Consider the following 20,012-nt stretch of genomic DNA (forward strand, 5'->3'; position numbering starts at 1 on the left):
AAAGGGGGAACCGTGGCCTTTATACCAGATACAAATACATCGATATAAAAAGGAAGAGGAAAAAGAAATGAATCAAATTATGCCCTTGTTTTAGCCTAGTAAGTCCCAGTGAGAGTAGGCCCATTTGAATGAAGAGAATTTACAGAGGAGCTGCGTCACTAAACGCCCATCCATTCAATGGGGTCTACGCTGGTGGAACTTAACACACGAAGCTTTTTCTGATCAGCAGAAGCATCTCTCCACGCGAGAGGCTGAAAGATTGACAGTTCCGAGAATGACTAGTTTATAAACTACAGGGATGCTGGGAGTTACACTTCTAGAGTAACTTTGCCAAGCAGTACTCAACATGGCGAAGTTTCTTCGGTGCAATAGACATCGAGGTAAAAGATGTATTTGTTGTTGTACGAGTCTAGATTGTCTCGGAAGCAGACGGCTGCTGTCTTGTCACATTCACAAAGCTGGGTCTCACAGTGGGATCCATTTCCTAGGGGGGGAAAACACAGAGGACACTTTAATCTCTGACCCTTATTCAAGATGCTCAGCCTCTCTGGTTCTTCCCCCTTGTGGATAGCCATCCTAGGATTATTCCGCTGAGAGGGGTTGACGAAGGATGGACACGGTGAAACATTTCATGTTTCTTTCATTTTGTGTTATTTTTTTGGGGGGATGCCTGCCTCTTTGCAGTAGGACCCCTGTATCCACGGGATCAGTATCCACTGATTCACTTATCCATGGCCTGAAAACATTTAAAATATTAAAAGAAAAATCCCGAAAATATATATATGTTCCTAAAAATTAAGTTACTAGAACTGGCCACTACAGGGTAAAACACAAAAGGACACCCTCCCCCCAGGACTTGGCCAGACCAACCTAATTTGTTCCTTCCCTCGAGAAATGAAAGGATTTGCTACTTGTTCCCACTACCCCCCTCCCTGGAAAGCATTTGACTGCAGCGTCTGCTTTGTTTTCCTTAACAGTATGGCTGGCCGTGTGAGGCAGGACTTGAACCCAGGTCTCTCAGGCAACTCACCGCATGTGATATTTCCACCTTCAATTGTGTAATCGTATCTCTCTGTAGTCGTGTGGCAGTCTTTCAGCTTTTCGTAACAGCAGTCATGGGCGAAACAGCATCTGTTAGGATGACAGAAGAAGACCTTGAATTGAAACAAAACTGGCCTCTGAGCCTGGAGGTTAATGTTTATGACACATACACAACCTCTCTTTACAGGTTAGCTACCCATCGGCCAGAGAGTCAGACAAGGCTGTATAGAACCAGGAAGGAGAAAAAGAAAGAAGAAACAAAATTTTTGGCTATAATAGTGACTTTGAAAAATGGCAAAAACTGTGGTCTAGAAACTATAAGATGACAATGGCAACATCTTATAAAGAGAATTTATATACAGTGGTGCCTCGCTTAGCGATGTTAATCTGTGCAGCAAAAATAGTCATTAATGCTTTCCTATGGGCTTAAAAACTAACCTTAAGCGAAAATCCTCCATAGAGGCGACCATTTTCGGTGCCTCTAAAGCGAGGCAACACAGCGGGCGGCCATTTTGTTTACCAGCGGCCATTTTGGAACCACCGATCAGCTGGCCGAAAATGGGGGCTTTGTGATGATCGCTTCCCTGCGATCATCGCAAAGCAAAATTTCCCCATAGGGAACATCGCAAAGCGATCACTTTTGCAATCGCAAAACAGCGTCGCAAAGCGATTTCTTCGTTAAATGGAGCGATCGCTATGCGAGGCACCACTGTAAAATGTTTTCTAGATGGCAATTACCACCCAGTAGATTAACTAAAATGTACTCTAATAGGTCAAGTAAATGCTGGAAATGTCATTAAAAAACTGGAAATTATTATCACCTTTGGTGGACCTGTGATAAAGCAAATTATTTTTGGAAAAGAACCACATATATAGCTTGTTAAAATAATCAAAAAACATGTAGATTTTAAGCCAGAACTCTTTCTATTAGGTAAAGTAGCAGAAAGTGTGGATAAACAAAGTATATATTTAATGCTGCATATTTTAACAGCCTCAAGGGTTATATTCGCACAATACTGGAAAAATGAAGAAACACCTACAGATCAAGAAATAATTAAAAAGATATTGGACTGTGCCGAAATGGATGGACTGACACTGAAAATTAAAGGAAAGGAAGATGCAGAATATTATCAAACATGTTTTGTCAATGGTTAGAAGCACGTATAAATTAAGAGCTTAATATGTATTGTAGCTGTATTAACAAATGATTATAAGCTGAACCCAGGTGACAGAATGTTAAATAAGCGTGGATGAAGAAGAAGAAGAAGAAGAAGAAGAAGAAGAAGAAGAAGAAGAAGAAGAACAACAACAACAACAACAACAACAATAATAATAATAATAATAAGACATAAGACATAAGACATAAGACATAAGACATAAGAAATTTATTTGTCATTGCGCTCACAAGTGGGTGCAACGAAATGAGGTGCTCTTCCCCAAGGTAAAACTGGACAACACTACCAAAAAAAGTTAAAATATACACAACTTTCACCATCCAAATATAGATACCCCGTTTTCTCTCAGCAATTAAAAAGTCCACCAAAAACTTATGGCCCCGCATTTAAACTCAATACTGCACTTGGGTAAAAACTGTTCTTGAATCTGCTTGTCCTTGCTTTCAATACCCTGAATCTCCTTCCTGATGGTAATAGTTTAAAGAGCTGATATCCCGGATGAGAGGAGTCTTTCAGTATGTTAGATATCTTCCTCTTACATCTGTTCTTATACAATTCTTCCAAAGAGGGGAGTGAACAGCCAATGATGTTTTGGGCCGTCTTGATCATCCCTTGAATTGCCTTTTTCTCTGCCACTGTGCAGCTCGCGAACCATACACAGAGACAGTAGGATAATATGCTCTCAATCGAACTCCGATAGAAGGTGATTAACAAACTCTCAGTCAATTGTTGCTTTCTAAGAATCCTTAGAAAATACAACCGTTGTTTTGCCTTCCTGATTAACGCAGCGGTGTTTGCACTCCAAGTCAGGTCATTTGTTATGATAGTCCCAAGAAACTTACATTCAATAATAATAATAATAATAATAATAATAAAGCAAGAAGGAGGACAACCCTCCCGAGATTTGGTTTCCAGCATGAGTCAGCCTGAGTCATTGGCCCGTATACACAACACTTCCAAGAAAATATAGTAGGATCCCTGTACCCGTGGGATCAATATGTGCAGACTCCCTTATTCACGGTCTGAAAATAATAAAAATATTAAAAGAAAAAAACCTAGAAATCTATATTTCTAATAATAAAGTTACCAGAATTTGCCATTAGAGGGAAACAGAGGCTATGCTATGTATCGTCTTTGTTAATAAAATAACATTCACTGTTATCCACGTTTTTCAGTATCCATGGGGGATTTGGAACGAATACGGGGATCCTACTGCGATGCTTCCCCACAGCGCTCTAGCAGAGGATTCAGAGTCCCTCTTCAAAGTACAGATCCCAGCATTTCATAAGACATGAAATGCCAAGCGGTTATAATGACCTTGGATCTACAGAGAAGGCATTTTATCAACAGCACGGAAGCCAGTGCTGCGATGTTGTAGCATGGCTTGATGCTCTCTGGTGAAGGTGGGGGATCTGGGTGTGTGGTCTGGGCTAAACTGCACTGTTATACCTGTCTGATCCCACCTTCACCATCTACTGGATGAGAGAGAGAGAGAGCATTCTCCTGCCCTTCCCTGAACCACAGCAGAGAATTTTAAGTACCAAACTACAGACCATCATCCAAAAATGTAACTGTTCCAAGCCATTGAGAAGTACGATGTTCAGCCAGCAACTGAGTTACCTGTCCGTGGCGTCCCGTGGCTTTCCTTTTCCACCCAGCCCACAGTAACAGCCGTAACCGGTATAGTACGGGAACGATGTTTTCCCAGTGAGTTTTAGGATCATGTCTCCAAATTCCAAAATGCCCCCATTGGCTTTCAAAACACCTATGAAAAAAGTTGTAGAGTGGTAAGAATATTAGCAGAGCTTTGGAGGTCATTGTTAAAAATCTGTAAGTTACACGGACACTTGCGAGGCATGCCAGGTTTTCTCAAAAGCAGCCGAGGACCATCCTAGACAAGAGCATGTATTTACAAGGAGTCCTTCTTCAAGTGCAGAAAGCCATCTCTTTGTCATAGCGCGAACTTTCCATATCTTGCATATAGCAGAGCGTTGTTCTGTGACTGGTCCTTTGGGGCTTAACATAAAACTCATTTGGGCAAGTCTGCTTGCCTAGGTATGGATTTCTGGGGAAACCCCTTAGTGGAGAGAAAATATGTTAATTGCAGGGAACATACATTTCCCTTTAACTTCTAACCTGACCTTAAAATAGATGCTTCAACATGTATTTCAAGAAAAAACATGCAGTGGAAAGCCAAGCCCAAAACAGCCTTTCAACATTGGGAGCTATAAAAGTGGCTAAAAGTTATAGTTTCCCTGCAAAGCTAGTGAACATACCCCTTATGACATGGTCATAATAATGTAACTTAGCTGTACATCTGTCACGGGAAAATGGAATTACATGCAAATAGGATAAATAACTCATTATTTACAACCAGTTGTTTCTAAACCCCAGGTATTAAAAGGGACTGTTCTATCGCCTTGCTTCTGGCATCAGTGTGGAGATTCTTTCATGCCCTGACTCCATCAATCAGTGTCTTCTAAAACCAAAGAATTAAAACTTCCTGTGTGATTGATAACTATCAAGAGTTGTAGTAATTTGTAGTACAAGTAAGGACCCCGTGTCCGAGGAATCAGAATCCATGGTTTCACTTAAATGCAGTCTGAAAAATATCAAAACTATATTAAAAACTCTAGAAATACGTATTTTCACAATGTAGTTACCAGAATGGACCACTAGTGGGTGCCAGAAACCATACTACGTATTCTTGTTGAAGAATTCATAGCAGGGTCTCTGGCTCCCACTAGTGGCCACTTCTGCTACTATACAGTGAAAATACATATTTTTGGAATTTTTTTTCTTTTACCGTGCTAGTGTAGCATTTGCTGTTATCTGTGGTTTTCAGGATCTGTGGGTTTGTGCTTGGAACCAATCCCCCCTGGATATGGGGATCCTACTGTATTTGATTTTTATAAGTCAAAGTAAAGATCAGCATTGTTTTTTGGGAACTTGGGACTGTAATGCAACTTGGGACTGTAAACTTCAGATGAAATCCTGTTGTTTAGCGTAGCAAGTCGCATTGTGAGTAGGCCCATTGAATTAACAAGGATTTGGTGAGTCAACTCCTCTCTAAGATCCTTTGAGACAATGATCCTACTCTATTTGCAAAAAAGTGTTTCAACCACAGTGCGTCATTTCCTGTCTTATCAGCTGACTGGATGAGCACAGGTGAACTCAGTTACAAACCGAAAGAAACTTTTGTATTATGACACTGCTTTTTTTGCTTTTGGGGAGGTACAGTGGGGGGAAGGAAGGATCCATCCAAAGTGTTATCACAGATATTGTGATAATGGGTTTGCAATCGCATCGCTTTTCCCCTCCTTTTCCTCCAATGTTTTCCTTCTTGGAAAAGGGGAACAGCTGTCTGTCAACACTTGAAGCTTCTCCCAGAATGGAAAAATATTTATGCCCTTTAAAAAATTAATCCTAAGGCTATTTTAGCACATACACCCATACCCATGCACACAAAAGATAATCCACACACCTGTGATGACAGCTGAGTTTGGAATTTTCTGGACTACAAATACCACAATTCTCCATTATGGGAGTTCTACAATATCTCACAGACACCTTGTAAAGACTTGAATGTGGCTCACGGGGGGGGGGGGCTAAATCAGAAAGCTTTGAGGTTTAGCTAGGCCTAGCTCCCTTCAAACTTCCTCTTCCTGCCCCAGTGCTAGCTGGGAAATTTCTTTCTGAATAGGAAGCTAGGGAGAGCTAGGCCCAGCTAAGCCTCAAAACCTTAAGGTTTAGGTCTTTTTTTCTAAGTTCATCACATTGAGGAATTTGCAAAGTGCCTTATAAGGCAGGTAGAACTCCCAGAATGGAGAATTATGATATTCGTAGTCTAGCAAATTAAAAACATTTCATCCCTAGTAGTAGTAACCACTATCTTGTTTCTTTGTTTCCAAGTAGGCCATCTGGTAGCCTAGTAATTCATCCATCATTGGTTTGTCCTTTAATATTTCTTTTTAATTCCACTCACCATAAACGAACAGCACCATCAGTCCCCAGTGGATCTTCATTTCCTGATAAGAATCTGTGTGGTTAAAAAAAGAGAGAAGGGAATAACCAGACACTATTATATGTATCAGCCAGCATCCATGCTATTGTGAGTGGAATCCATTGACAGAGGTCGCTGTGCGAAGGAAAGTAAAGACCCTACAGATTTACTCAGAAGTAAACGTTCAGTTTGGTTTCATCGCAGGGCACCTCCAAGTAGGCGTATGCAGGCTGGGGTCACAAGGAAGACGAAGGGGACTCGTCCACGAAATCTCACATTAAAAAAATTACGTGTATAAAGTTGGTCTTTAAGGCAACACCACATTTTTGCCTTTTTATCTGTGCTGTTCTTTTCTCTCTTTTAAAAAACTTTTATTTTGCTTTTACCAATAAGGAAGAGTCAATAAAACATCCCAGCTGAGAATGGCCGTCAACAGGGTCTTCTCAAGTGAAGGTAAGAATCAGGTTTTAGACAAGTTTCGTTCTTCGATCAGGATTCCTCGGATTTCCTGCTGGCTAGGAAATTGAAGGCCGTCATAACCCAGGAAAGTGAACTTTTCCAGTTCCAATGATGAACAGGAAACAAATTTGGCCCACAGGTCTCTACGCTTTCCTGAGGCTGAGTAATTAGAGGAAGATGATGAAACCGGCATGTCTTAGGCAAGAGAGGAGACCGAGCTCCCTGGATGGCTGTCCGTGGAAAGGTCCAGTCTCAGAAAAGCGGTGATGATGCAACTGGGTGAAAACTCAAAAACATTTCTAAAGAATGACCTTCGGGGTATTTTCAGTGAATTGGGAGCCAGGAGGAAGGCTGTAATTAGGGAGAGCTTTAAGGTCTTGCATTTCTGGAACCCACAGTGAGATCCGGTGTCGGACCAGAGGAGGCAAATCTATTGATCATCGGAACACGCCCCTCTTGTGTTTTGGCATCCCGGCTTGCTACCAAACAATACGGACATTTTTGCTCCAAACACATGGCATTCTCCGATGTTGTGGATGATACATGGGTTCTGTGGTATAACAGCCATAGCAGACGACTTTGATGACTTACAAAATGCGCTGAAAGAGTTGAAAAAAGGGATCCTGGCAAGTCTTTGGGTCCGAAGTCCCGAGTTCAACTCTCTGGCACTCAGCCCCGAGTCCAAAGCCCCACATCTGTGTCCCTATTAAAAATAACCTTCTTCCCCCAGAAAAAAAGAGGGAGGAGTGGGTGGTTCTGAGTCATAAGTTGATTCCGAGTCATTGAAAAACAATAAACCCCGAGTTGAGTCGCCGCCGTGACTTAAGTACGACTTGAGAGCAAGTTCCTTGACTCAGGCCCCCATCCCTGAATAGAAAACTGGGCGGGAGAAAGTTGAAGTTTAAAACTAAACTGAACAAGTGAAGTCCAACCGAGAAGAAAATCAGAATGTTGTAACTGATGGGTGTCATATAGAATAAACGTATGAATATATTTATCTGGGGCGGGTAATATCGTGTGCAAAATCTAACCTTCAAGCTGAAGCAGGGAGATGAATTTGACAGATCCGTGTGCTCCACCGAGCTGGACTCTAAGAGAACCCATAAATAGAAAAAAAAAATCAAAGAGAAAGAGAAAGACAAATGGCGAAGATCACACTAGTAGAAACCAGGACATTCAACCTTTGAGGCACGTTGAGAAACAACAATGAGCCGAATTCTTTTCAGACCTTAAAGCCGAGAAATAGATCGGAAGAAGGAACTGTGGAAAATCAAACTGGCCGGAGGAATTTGGGGAGTTGTCAAAACAAACAAACAAACAAACAAAAAAACCAGGAATAATAACAATAACTTTTCCAAGCTGTGAGAACAACAGACAGATAGAGGGGCAGTAGACAAAGGGTTTCCAGGTGGTTGTATGAAGGATCTGTTTTAAGTCATCGCCTCCAGACTGAGAAAATCAAGATAGTACTTACTTACTTCTGCCTTTTAAAACGTCTTGGAGGTTCGAATCACGCCTGGCTTCTCCTATGGTCCTCCTTTGGCTGCTAGGGGTTTTATATGCTCTCGCCCTGGGTTATCAGTAGGCTGGAGGTTATGGAAAGTTTTGGGAAACACTTGTTTTCCTGTATTACGGTCACCATGTGAATCAGCAAGTTCCTCCTCTAACAGGTTACGGAGCCGAAACACCTCTAGGCAGTTCTTGCCCAGCAAGACAACCGGTCTCTCGGTGCCCCGGTGACCTCATTATATTGAAAGAATGAAAGCCGTGGACACCGGAAACCCTCTTTTGCAGAACTCAGAATAAAACCCCTCAGAGGAGCGAGAAATCTGGTCTAAACACTTTGGCCACGTTGGGCAAACCATCTGGAAGCCAGAGCTCAGGGGTTCCGCTGCGGAGCGAAAGGTTGGGAGTTCGATTCCCCCACTGTGCTTTCTGGGAGAAGAGCTAGCCTGGGTGGCCTTGGGCAAACTGTACGCAGTCCCAGGGCGCCCCTGGAAGAAAGGAACAGTGATAAACCACTTCTCTACCTGGAAAATCCTGAAAAAGGGCCATCGGAAGCCAGAATTGACTTGACAGCACACAGTTACTGGATGGCTGAGTGGCTGAGGAGCTGGAGGTTGCGAGTTCAATTCCTCCACTGGGTCTCCTTGACAGGGGCTGGACTCCATGAGCCAGAGGGTGTCCCTTCCAGCCTGGGTAGCCTTGGGCAAACTGCACCATCCCAGGGCAAGCCCTGAAGAAGGGAGGGCTAAACCAACCCCGAGCACTCTATACTGTATCTAGAAAACCTTGGAAAGGGTCACCATAGATTCGATAGCATGGTTTATTTATTTATTTATTTATTTATTTATTTATTTATTTATTTATTTATTTATTTATTTATTTATTCATTCATTCATTCATTCATTCATTCATTCATTCAGTTATTTATTTCCTTCCTTCTTTCCTTCTTTCATGATACTTTTTCTTCTTCGCCGATCAGGCAATACTGTACAGATATTTGGTACATCGTCATGGCATTAACTTTTCCTTGAATGACGTCTAATTCCGGGGAAGGGCATCTGTGACTATGGTTTGATCCATCCATAAAACATGTCCTGTATATGGTACGTTAGGATTCCCGCGCATGCGGTTCCTTCTTGTATCGGAGCGTTGCCCCATTTAAAACGAGGGACGTATATGAAACGTAGGTGAAACTTCAAAACATGAAACAAGCAATATTGATGCAATGCTTCTGGGCTAGAGGAAAACATGTTTTTTCTGGAGGCACCGATCCTCCCACTCTCCCACCAGAAAGACTGAAAAGTGGATTGGGGTTGTGGGATCATAAGGGGAAATAGATCACCATTTGGACTACGCGTGGTCTGGGGCGATCGGTTTCCCGTCAGTTATATGACAGACAGGGAAACGGGCTCCAGCCTGACCTGGATCCATGCCTAAGCTGGTAGTTTTTGGCCCGGCTGTAGGGCTCGCTGCTTCCTGGAGCCAGGCTGGACCAATGCCCGGGGGGTGGGGGTGGCTTTAAGGGAGATGGGCTCCTTTCCTTGGGAAGGAGAGATTCGCATCTGGGGCCCCTTCCCTCCCCGCTTCCTGGCTGCTCCCCTAGTGCCGACGCATTGGGCCAAAACAGAGAAAGTTCGGATAGAAGCGGTAAGCTGCTCGGTAGCTCTTGACATGCTTTTTCAGGCAGAGCACCAGTCTTTTGTCACATTCACAGATCTCCCCCTCACACGGCGGCTGGTGGCCGAATATCCGTTTTCTCCACCACTCCCCACCACCTGAGAAAGAGACAAGGGCAAGACGTTAGGACAAAGGAGAAGAACTTGTTAAGGGCTGCAGTTCTTGGAGCCCAGATCTAGTGGTGCTTTCATGGGGCATCTGGGAACTGTAGTTCAGCCTCCTGGCTTTTCCTAAGCTCTGATGAGAGCAGGGTGCATGAATCTACGACCCCCAAAGCTTTGGGGGACTTGTTTTCTCTTCAGCCAACGCTTGCCCGGCTGTTGCGGCTCATTCGAGTTCAGCTGATCAGCAAACCAATTCTGTTTGGATTTCCTCTCTACCAGAGGCAGGTCTTTTGTATAGTTAACGGGTCTTGACTGCTCGCTTAAGAACATCCTTAAATATTTTGCATTGGAACAGGAGGACGTCACGTGGCTATGGATGTGCCCCCCCAATCCTATAGATGGTAGAGGGAAGAAGAAATGCCACCCAGACACTTCCTGTTTACATTTTGAAACCCCAAAGGGCCCCAAACTGTTGTTTCTGGGCGCAATACAGTCCGTTGGGAGGGCCGGGGAACATCGGAGACCTCCCGCCCCCTGCATTGAAGCGAGGAGAGTTTACGCCTCTGTCTCGTGGCCGGCTCACCACATTTGACTTTCCCTCGGTGCACCGAGTAGTGGTAAAAGGTGGCTTTGGAATCACATCCTTCTGCATCAACTCGGTCGTAGCAGCGGTCGTGGTCATAACAGCAGCTGAGGAGGGAAAAGGAAAACGGTGGGAGAGCCGACAGGCAGCAGAGCCACTGGAGCAGAATCGCGCTCAAGCAATTGTAAGGAGCTGCGTTTGCGTTCAAGCTGACACAGCACCTTTCCACGAAACTGGACGGGAAAAGCCATGTGGCCAAAATTCAGTAGTTAGACTAGTTTTGACCAGAGGCAGGCTTCTTCAATAGCATTATCTCAGCCATTTGCTAGATCTTTTGTACATGTGGTGGGGCCCAAATTGCACGCACATATGTGCTGCATGGATTGAATTTCCCCCCAGTCACAGAAATTTTGTCCTGGATTCAAGTCGCCTCATTTTACTTGCTGATTCTTTGATCTTCCTATGTGGCTTTGAAGTCTATTAAGTGACTTCCCGATGGTCCAGCCTCTCCTCTACGGGAGATAGGCTTTTGCCATCTCTGATGCACCAGGACGTCCCACGGACAGAAGTCAGAACATGGGGCTCACTATCACATGTTCTTCTGCACTGCAAACTGGACAGACAAGCCGCTAATGAATGACGAATGAAATAAGTGAACACAACGTCAGACCAACCCACTTCGTGGGCACCCAACCCCCCTCGACGATGGCTGAAAGTGAGGAAGAGTTTTCTGCACACCAAATAGGGAACCAGGAGAGACGAGGCTAAACCTACGGAGAACAAACACAGCACACCTGGCTGAACTGATGAACGCCAAAGAGTGTCTCCCACCAGGACAACGTCAAAGAATCAGCAAGTAAAATGAGGCTTCTTGGATCCAGGACAAAATTCCTGTGACTGGGGCGAAATTCAATCCATGCAGCACATACGTGCGTGCAATTTATGCCCCACCACACGTGCAAAAGAAGATCTAGCAAATGGCTGAGATAGTGCTATTGAAGAAGCCTGCCTCTGGTCAAAACTAGTCTAATTATCTGAACATTTTAATTTTACCCGGATTTCATACAGGTCCGTAATTTTAAATTGTGCCATATTAAGACAGCCTGATTCTGGGATCAGGCTGTCTTAATATGGCGCAATTTAAAATTCAGTTGTTAGGAAGAATGAGAGAGAATGGAGGAAGAATGAGAGAGAATGGAATATTCTCTCTCATTCTTCCTCCATTCTCTCTCATTCTTCCTAACATATATATACATTCAGAAACAGGAATGTTGCACATTTTAAAATTATATGTATACAATCACTGGTCTTTGAACTTACATGCCACTTGGTGGGCCAAGGGGACTCTCTTGGGGTGGGGGAGTGGGTAATGCTTACACCCTTGTTTTCTGGGATTATGTAAACAAAATGGACATAGTAAGTGGGCACCCTCTTCCTGTTTCTGAATGTTTCCACTTTTGGTTTGTGCACAGACACTGATGGAATTTGCAATTTGTATGGGAAGGAACAGCATGCCTTTCAGAAGCGACACTGCCTAGAGGCGTTCCAGAGAGCAGAAATGGTGAGCAGAGATTTGTAAATGCAAGTATTCTTAAAGTATATCTAGGTGAGCCACAGGCAAATACTTGCTTATTCTTTAGACATGACTGACTTAGTGTTAACTGTTTTTTATGAACCTTGCGTACTATCTGCTGGGTGCTTTTTCCCTGTCTTTGGTCAGTTGGGAGGAGTCTGTTTGCTGTTGATCTGTCCAGTTGGTTGATAATATGAGTGCAAAAAAAGAAAGCAGCAGACACATTTGTAATTTTTTAAGCAGTTGTAAGAAATGTTTTTTATTCTTTCTCTTACAAATGTTGTCAAGGCATTAAGTGCCAGTTAATGAGAGAGGGGTGGACCATTGGGTGAACTTGTAACTATTCTCCTCTGTGAGTCTCTATACTTCTATACTATACGCATAGTAAAAAAAAGGAATTTTATCAGAAAGTTAACACTCTGTAACACAAACCCCATCATATGGATTATCTGGAAGCTTACCGGTCAGTTTCATCTAGTGGCGTTCCTTTGCCACCCAATCCACAATAACACCCATAGCTGGAATAATGTGGTACAGCATTTTTCCCTGTAACGTCTTTGATCATCTGTGCAAGTTCTAGGAGACTTCCGCCTGTGCCAGTTAGACCTGGAAATGAGTCAGAGAGGTGACAATTTCCATTGCCAAAAATAAAATAAAAGCAAGACTCTTATCCCCATCTTTGCTAGATTAGGCTCCCCAAATCCGTCTCAACTTAAAATTTCCCAGGTATTTCACTTCCAAAGGGGAAGCAGTTCTATACCTTAGTTTACCAGAGAAGACGACGCATCCCATCACATGAGGCTATCATTGTCAATGATCGTGGGAGATGATGACTGCTATAACATTTGGGGACCCATAACTGGAACTATTGTGTTAGCTCTCTTCTATTCCCCCCCCCCCCTATTTTTAAGTGTTTAAAGTGATGTAATTCAAAAGGCGCCCCCTGGCACAGTGGTTAAACTGCAGTACTGCAGCCAAGACTCTGCTCACGATCTGGGAATCGGATCCGAATGGATTCAGGTAGCTGGCTTGAGGTTATATGTCATTAGCCACCCAGAGTAGTCAGTTGCCTAAATGGGCGGGGTACAAAGTCAATAAATAATAAATAAATAAACTCCGTGTTCAATCCTTCTGAGATCCATAAATGGAGTACCCAGGGTGGGCAGTGTGTAGCTTGCACAATTAAGACTGTAAACCGCCCAGAGAGAGCTTTAAGCACCATGGGTTGGTATATAAGCCGCACACTTTGCTTTTTGCTGCCTCGCTGGCCCAGAGAGACTGTCTCAGAACATGTGCAGAAAGTTTGACTCTACTAAGTGCTCTTTCTGCACCTCTGGCTGAGTACCTGGACACGTGTCTCTCTGTATTATGGATATAACCATAGGATTCTGGGCAAATGGCTCCCTTTTCTCTTCTTCTGGTGGACATCCATCCTATATTTAACCATGTTAGCCATTGCATTAGGGTCTCCAACTGTTTTTTAATGCAGCTAACCTTTAACAGCCACAAGGGAGAGCAGCTGAGATGACCCAGTATTCTCCCTGTTGGCCATGGCCTCCGTCAAATTTGGGCAGTGCGGGTGTGAATCATTTCACTTCAGGTTGTCTTTGAAGGATTTACCGAAATATGCACTCGCTTCCCCCCATTTGGGATAAGAAGGACGAGGGAGTGTGAACATTTCTGAGGTGGAAGAAAGGAACGCGGACAGATATTTTTCCGTCCCAAGAACGGAGAGCCTGGGGAATCAGAGCAGCTGTCCTGCTTCCTGAAATCCCACGTGCATAAACACAGGAAAGTTTGTGTTTTTTGGATGGCACATGGGGTGGGGTGAGAGAGATAGAAATCGTGCTTTCCCTCTATTGGCTAGAGTTGAAAAATATATTTTTCAGGGCACATTCCAAAAAAGGAACCTTTTCCCGGGCTCACTCATAGAGACCAAAGGTTGGGAACCACTATCCTATGCGTCTTCCAGCCTTGAGACCACACCAGTCCCACAGAACAACAACAACATAAACAAAACAGAACTCAGAAAATGGCTATTTCCTTTTCCATGAAACCCCTTGGGCTTCCTTCCTCCCTTCCCCCTTTCTCTCTTCTCCTTCTTTCCTTACTTCCTCCACTCTCTTTCCCTGCCTTTCTTACTTCCTCTTATCTCTTTTCCTTCCTTCCTTTTGGGTGGGGTGTCTATGTAAAGTTTTTGAAGTCTGTGGGAGGTCAGACCCTGGGGTTCACGTGGACCCCACATATTATAGGACCCCCCACTTCCATCCCTTTGGAAAAGGCGGCTACCTAGGCTTCGAGCTCTGTGGCCTTTTTGAATCAGGGCAGGATTACTTGGCAGCAGGATGGAAAGAACAGTGTGCATCCCACGTCTTGGCACTTACCCCAAGTCAAGAGGAACATCACCAACGCAGGGAGAGTCATTTTTGCCCCAGGAGATTGAAGAAAACAAATCTGGGTGCCTTTGCTCGGTCACGTACCTTTTCTGGGCATCTAATTTTTGCAGTGCAGAGGGCAAGGTCTGATGGCCAAACTGACTTATATACAAAGCCAAGGGTATTCCCGGCCCTTGGGGAATTCTTATGAAGAAGTCTTTTGTCATTGATCTTCCTTCCCCTTTTAAGAAGCCCATGAGGCCGATTTGGGTTTTCACCTTCACCGAAAATATGTCAATGCTGCTTTATTGCTGTGGTTCCCAAGCTTAGCCATGGGGAGTGGCTCTGGATTCATCCCATCAGAGCCACTTTTTACTGTTTTCTTTTTAGTTGGATAAGAGCCGAGAGAGGCCAGCACTCGTCCAGACTCGTGGTCCTCCCGCTGGTACCTATGGGGCTGGGTGGGGTAGACAGGGCTGGTGGGGCTCCTGACCTGTCGACTAGTTAGTAGGTGGCCGGATTTCCCACCCGCCCCTGTCCAGTGACTCCTGGTGACTCCAATTTCAGCAGTGTTCCAAATCCACTCCAGGTTTTACTCTGCACTCTACCCGAGGAGTTCTCCAAGGTCCTTAGACTCAATGGGGCCCACCAACCAGAATGACCCCTTTAACGGGCAAACTAAAACCAGGAGTGGATTTTTGCATCCTCCAAATTGGAGTCACAAGCCACCTCTACCCCTGCCAGCTCAAAAAGCTCTGGAAATGAACACGCAGCTTTGATATAAAAAGAGTTTTGCCATGCAACACACACACACCTGAATATATCAAGCAGTGGGCACGATAGCTGCTTATCACAATCTGCATCTAACAGTTCCATCATCCTTGCTATAATTTGCCTCTAGACATAGGGGAGATGGGTGGAAAGGATCATAAACCCACTGCTCTGGTTCTCCTTTTCTCTCTCTCTTCCCCCTCTTCTGAACAATCACATCTTAACTTCAGCTGGGGTGTTTTTTCTTTTGGTGGCTGATGGGTGAGGGCTCAGGCTGCTGGAAGGTGCCATAATGCTAAACTCCTTACCCAGAATTTGGAGAAGAATTTTTTTTTAAAAAAAGTCTGGGAAATCAAGAAAAAAAAACACCACCCATCAAGTCAGATGAGAGGAACGTCATCTGGATCTTGCAGGAATTTCTGTTATGATCTGAATGAGAGAGGGAGTGTAAAGGAATATAAACGCTCTTCCTGGAAGAGAATGTACCATAATTAAAGTGTAAGGAAAGCAACGTGGTATTTGTACCCACTGGTTTTCAAGGTCTGGGGGTAGAAGTGGTTGAGGATGATAATGTGGCTTTTCATAGAATAATGGACTTGGAAGAAGCCTATAAGGCATCAAATCCTGTCAGTGCAGGAACCCAAATCAAACCAGATCTGACAGAGGGCTGTCCCATTTCCTCTTGAAGGCCTCCAGCGTGGGAGCGCCCACCCTCTCCTCCTAAGGCCATGGGTCCTGTTGTCGTACTACTTGAACAGTCAGGAAGTTTTCTCTAATATTCAGACTAAACCTAGCTTTCTTTCACTTGGGCCCATAATTAAATGTCCTGCACTCTGGGATGATGGAGAACTGATCCTGCCCCTCTTTTGTATGAATACCTTTCAAGTCTTTAAAAAGGGCTGTCTTCCCTCCATCTTCTTTTCTCAAGGCTAAGCTCGCCCAGTTCTTACTGTCTGGTTTCCAGCCCCCTGATCATCAGCCTTGTTGCCCTCCTCTGAACTTCTTCCAGTTTGTCAGCATCCTTCTTAAAGTGCGGTGTCCAAAACTGGACACCTTTCCCACTCACAAAGAACCACAGAAACCAAATAAACTCCTCACAATGACAGAAAAAACACACTGAGGGAGAAATTCAAAGTGAATTTGAGAGAGCAATTCAAAGTGCATGGCTGTGATAGCACACGATCCTGCTGTTAGCTTCCCAAACGTTCCAGTCAGTGGCCTTCGGTTTCTCCTTCACAGTAGCAGTAGTGCAAAAATAATCAGAACCAACCAATTAAAAAAATAATAATGAAACAATGAGTTTATTCTTTCTGTTTTAAGAAACAAAAAAAGTGTCCATGTATGGAACGTGCAAATTATTACTTAAGATGCAACGGCTACTTCTTTCTTTTTTTAAAAAAAAGCCTCTTGAAAATCAACTTTAATGTTAAACAACCTTGAAATGTAAAGCTTTCCAAAAATTCTGGAGCAAAGCACCGTGACCGTATTCAGAACTCTTGCAAGCTTTTCATTTCAGTTGCAAAATTACGGCCGGGTTTGTTCTTGTTTGAGAGCCTCCTGACTCTTGTTGATGGCTCTGGTTGGTGGAAGAAGACCCGTTGCCCTGCTCGTTTTTTTCCTCAGGACATTTCGGGGTGGGTTCTTTGCACAGGATGCCGGGGTAATGGCGCCATTTTCGGTTGTAGCTTTTGGCTTCCTGGCTGAAACAATAGGCCGCCTGCTCGTCACATTCGCAAGCCAACATAGAGCAGATGGACTTGTTCCTATAGTCTGTGGAGACAAAATTGTTTCTTGGAACACCAGAAATAAATTTATTTATTTATTTATTTATTTATTTATTTATTTATTTATTTATTTATTTATTTATTCATTCATTCATTCATTCATTCATTCATTCATTCATTCATTCATTTACCCCCACCTTTCTCCTGAAAAAAGGACCCAAGGTGGTTTTACAACATTCAAAGTCAATATTTAAAGCCGAAAATTATACATATACAAAAACGAAAAAGGAACAAATAAATCTAGGCATCCTTCAGTCTCGAGAGACTATGGTAACATTTTCTGCATAGAGGTCTTGGAACAGCATCTAGTGTGACTGAGGAGGCCAATTCAAAAGTGACAATCCCTTTCACACTGAAGACAAATACAATCTGTACCCTACCCAGCTCCCTGATTTTGCTGCTTTCGGGACTGCCTCTTTGCCTCGGCCTGCTGGACAAGGGTCTCTTCAAATTGGGAGAGGCCATGCTGCACCGCCTGCCTCCAGGCCGAATGCTCAGAGGCCAAGGTTTCCCATCTGTTGAGGTCCATTCCTAAGGCCTTCAGATCCCGCTTGCAGATGTCCTTGTGTCGCAGCTGTGGTCTCCCTCTGGGGCGATTTCCCTGCACTAATTCTCCATACAGGAGATATTTCGGAATCCGACCGTCAGCCATTCTCACAACATGCCCAAGCCAACATAGACATCGCTGTTTCATGCCGACAATTCCAGCTCATTCTAAGACTACTCTACTACTCTAGAACAAATAGATACCACTCCTAGAAATGCTAAACAAAAGCAATACTAAAAGCACATTCAAAGCGGTAATGCGTAACCGTCCATCTAAAAATCACACACAGGTCCCTAGTTATTGAGGGAAAGCTTGCCTGGAGAGAAAACTCTTGGCCGGCAAAGATGGAAGGAAAGCCAAGATGGGACCAGCCTGGCCTCCAGTGGCAGAGAGTTCCAGGAGCAGCCACAGAGGAAGCCCCTCTGCCGTGTCCCCACCAAACGCACCTGTGAGGATGATGGGACTGAGAAAAAGGCCTCTCCTGATGATCTTAACACCTCAACCTGGCTCATCAAGGGGCACCCCATTGCATCTCAGGGAATCTGCTAGGGCTGAGGACCCTGTTTGGTGTGTCTGGGGAAACAGACCTGTTTCTGTGGGTCTCCAGGCAGGGGGGACAAATCTCAGGGCGATCAGCCCTGGAGGGGAAGATTTGCTTTGATTTTTGGGTGGGGGGTGGCATCAAAGCCAGGGACCCACCCCCACCCCTTCCTTGGCCAGCACCAGGGCTCACTGGCTTAGCAGGAGGACACTCGTGCGACACAAATGCCTCTCCCTTTGCCTGATCTGCTTCTGTGACATTGCAGGGGCTCCCATCACATCCTCGCTACTCTTGGGGTTCAAACCTGACATTTTGGGGAATGGGTTGCAATCCTAAGTCTCAAGGGACCTTCCGCTCTGCCTGAGCAGCTGGTATTAAGAGGAAGGAAACATGGGTTAGAGAAGTGGTGCTTTGAGGGGGAGGGAACACACAACAGAAACACGTCTCTCTTTGTGTGTGTGTTTATTATATGTTCTTAAAAAATACTCATGTTCAGTGAGGTGTAAGCATTTTTAAGCCAGTCAGTTCCAGTGCTTAACACTGCACATTATATTTCCCTTTCGACACGCACGACAAAGCTCAGAAGGCGAGGTCCCAACCTCATGCTTATTTAGTGAAAAATGTCTGTGAGAGCACCGCTTCCAATTTACCTACACAGCTTGCTTTCTGACTGGCCATTTGAAGGCAAACAGGTGCTGTGACAAACAGATGCCTTTCACCGCTTGTGGGAGCACCTCTTCTAAAAACATGCTAAGCGTAGGGTCTACTTTTGGTGGAAACAAATCCAGTCACTGCCTCTCTAGGCAAAGGTCTTGGAAGAAGCCATAATTCAGAGTTGGAAGAAATCAACAGGGTTAAGACGGACAAGGGGGATATAACCCCAGTGCCTGGACTGTGTTAAACTGGGAGGAAATCTTGCTTTGTCTTTCAATTAAATACTTTTTGTCTGGTGTTCCTTCCTTGAGGAAACCATAACCATGAAGCCTTGTGATGCTGAACTATCCTCAGGAAAACTAGTCTCTCCACCTGAGCTATATGAGCTACTCCAGAGTCATTAAGTGGGTGGGAATGGGTACGAAGGTCTGAAAGGGGGGAACCTGTGCTCACAAGATTGCCTTCTGCTGACTCTGAGCGATGGGCCCGGGGGGGAGATCCAAACGAAGGAGGAGGCAGCAGGACATCTAAAGTGAAAATGAAGAGCTACTGGCAACAGACGCTGTTTTCTCATCCCAGTATCACCAGGATCTTCTGTTTACCTGTGGTCTGTTGACTTACGCTAGGGAGGGGCCTCACCCCCAACTCCACCGCTTGGGAGTAAAAGGCCTTATTCGGATCAGGCCTTTCCCTCCCGTCCACATGACGTTTCCCTTATCCCAGTGAATACTGTAAATTTTTCATGAAGGGGTTCTCCTCCTCCTCCTTCTTCTTTTTAATCCTTAGTGCACGTCATGGTTTATTTTTGTCTTGGTTTGTTCCTGTGTATGGGAGGCAGAAATTTACATCATGCCACTTCCCATTTTAAGTTCCTTTTCACAGTCATCCTCTCATGGGGATGCTTTCAGTTGCCTTTCCACTAGCCAACACCCCCCTTCCAACAGGTTCTGAAGAGATGCTCCAACAGGGAAGTGGATTTTGAATGTTTTGTTGAGATTTCAAAGATTTTCTGGACAAAGGCAGTTCTCAGAAACATGCTTTTTAAAGCAAAGCAAAACAAAACACAGCACAGCACAGCAAAGCCAGCTTATATACCACCCCAAGAGCACTCTGTGGGCACTTTACAATTTTAATCAAGCAAGCTATATGGTGCCCCCTCCCCAGCAAGCTGGATTTATTGGACCTTGGAAGGCTGAGTCAACTTTGAGCTATCAGGATC

The 20,012-nt window shown here is 44.4% G+C and overlaps 2 protein-coding genes across 3 annotated transcripts in view; both read right to left on the minus strand.

Annotated features, from left to right (window-relative positions):
- LOC144583043 (uncharacterized) lies at positions 1-16,547 on the minus strand. Its single transcript, XM_078379084.1, has 9 exons — positions 14,506-16,547; positions 12,583-12,727; positions 10,549-10,655; positions 9,788-9,959; positions 8,157-8,248; positions 6,202-6,255; positions 3,837-3,981; positions 1,031-1,131; positions 1-484 (listed from the first exon to the last, which is right to left on the minus strand). The coding sequence occupies exons 1-9, from the start codon at positions 14,543-14,545 to the stop codon at positions 342-344; spliced, it is 999 nt and encodes a 332-aa protein (XP_078235210.1). The 5' UTR covers positions 14,546-16,547; the 3' UTR covers positions 1-341.
- Positions 16,547-20,012, minus strand: part of LOC110072694 (basic phospholipase A2 PLA-B) — a 10,385-nt gene continuing 6,919 nt past the window's right edge. For both annotated transcript variants that reach the window (XM_078378924.1, XM_072978756.2), the window contains one exon: positions 16,547-17,037. In XM_078378924.1, coding sequence (XP_078235050.1) covers positions 16,775-17,037 — 263 coding nt within the window. In that variant the 3' untranslated portion in view covers positions 16,547-16,774. The remainder of the gene's footprint in view (positions 17,038-20,012) is intronic.

Source organism: Pogona vitticeps, chromosome 7, assembly GCF_051106095.1.
Source record: "Pogona vitticeps strain Pit_001003342236 chromosome 7, PviZW2.1, whole genome shotgun sequence".
NCBI lineage: Eukaryota > Metazoa > Chordata > Lepidosauria > Squamata > Agamidae > Pogona > Pogona vitticeps.

Coding starts and splice junctions, on each gene's coding strand:
- LOC144583043 (XM_078379084.1), bottom strand. CDS start 14,545: ATGACTCTCCCTGCGTTGGTGATGTTCCTCTTGACTTGGG. Junction 3,982..6,201: donor GATGGTGCTGTTCGTTTATG/GTGAGTGGAATT, acceptor CTTTTTTCATAG/GTGTTTTGAAAGCCAATGGG. Junction 485..1,030: donor AGGTGGAAATATCACATGCG/GTGAGTTGCCTG, acceptor TTCCCCCCCTAG/GAAATGGATCCCACTGTGAG.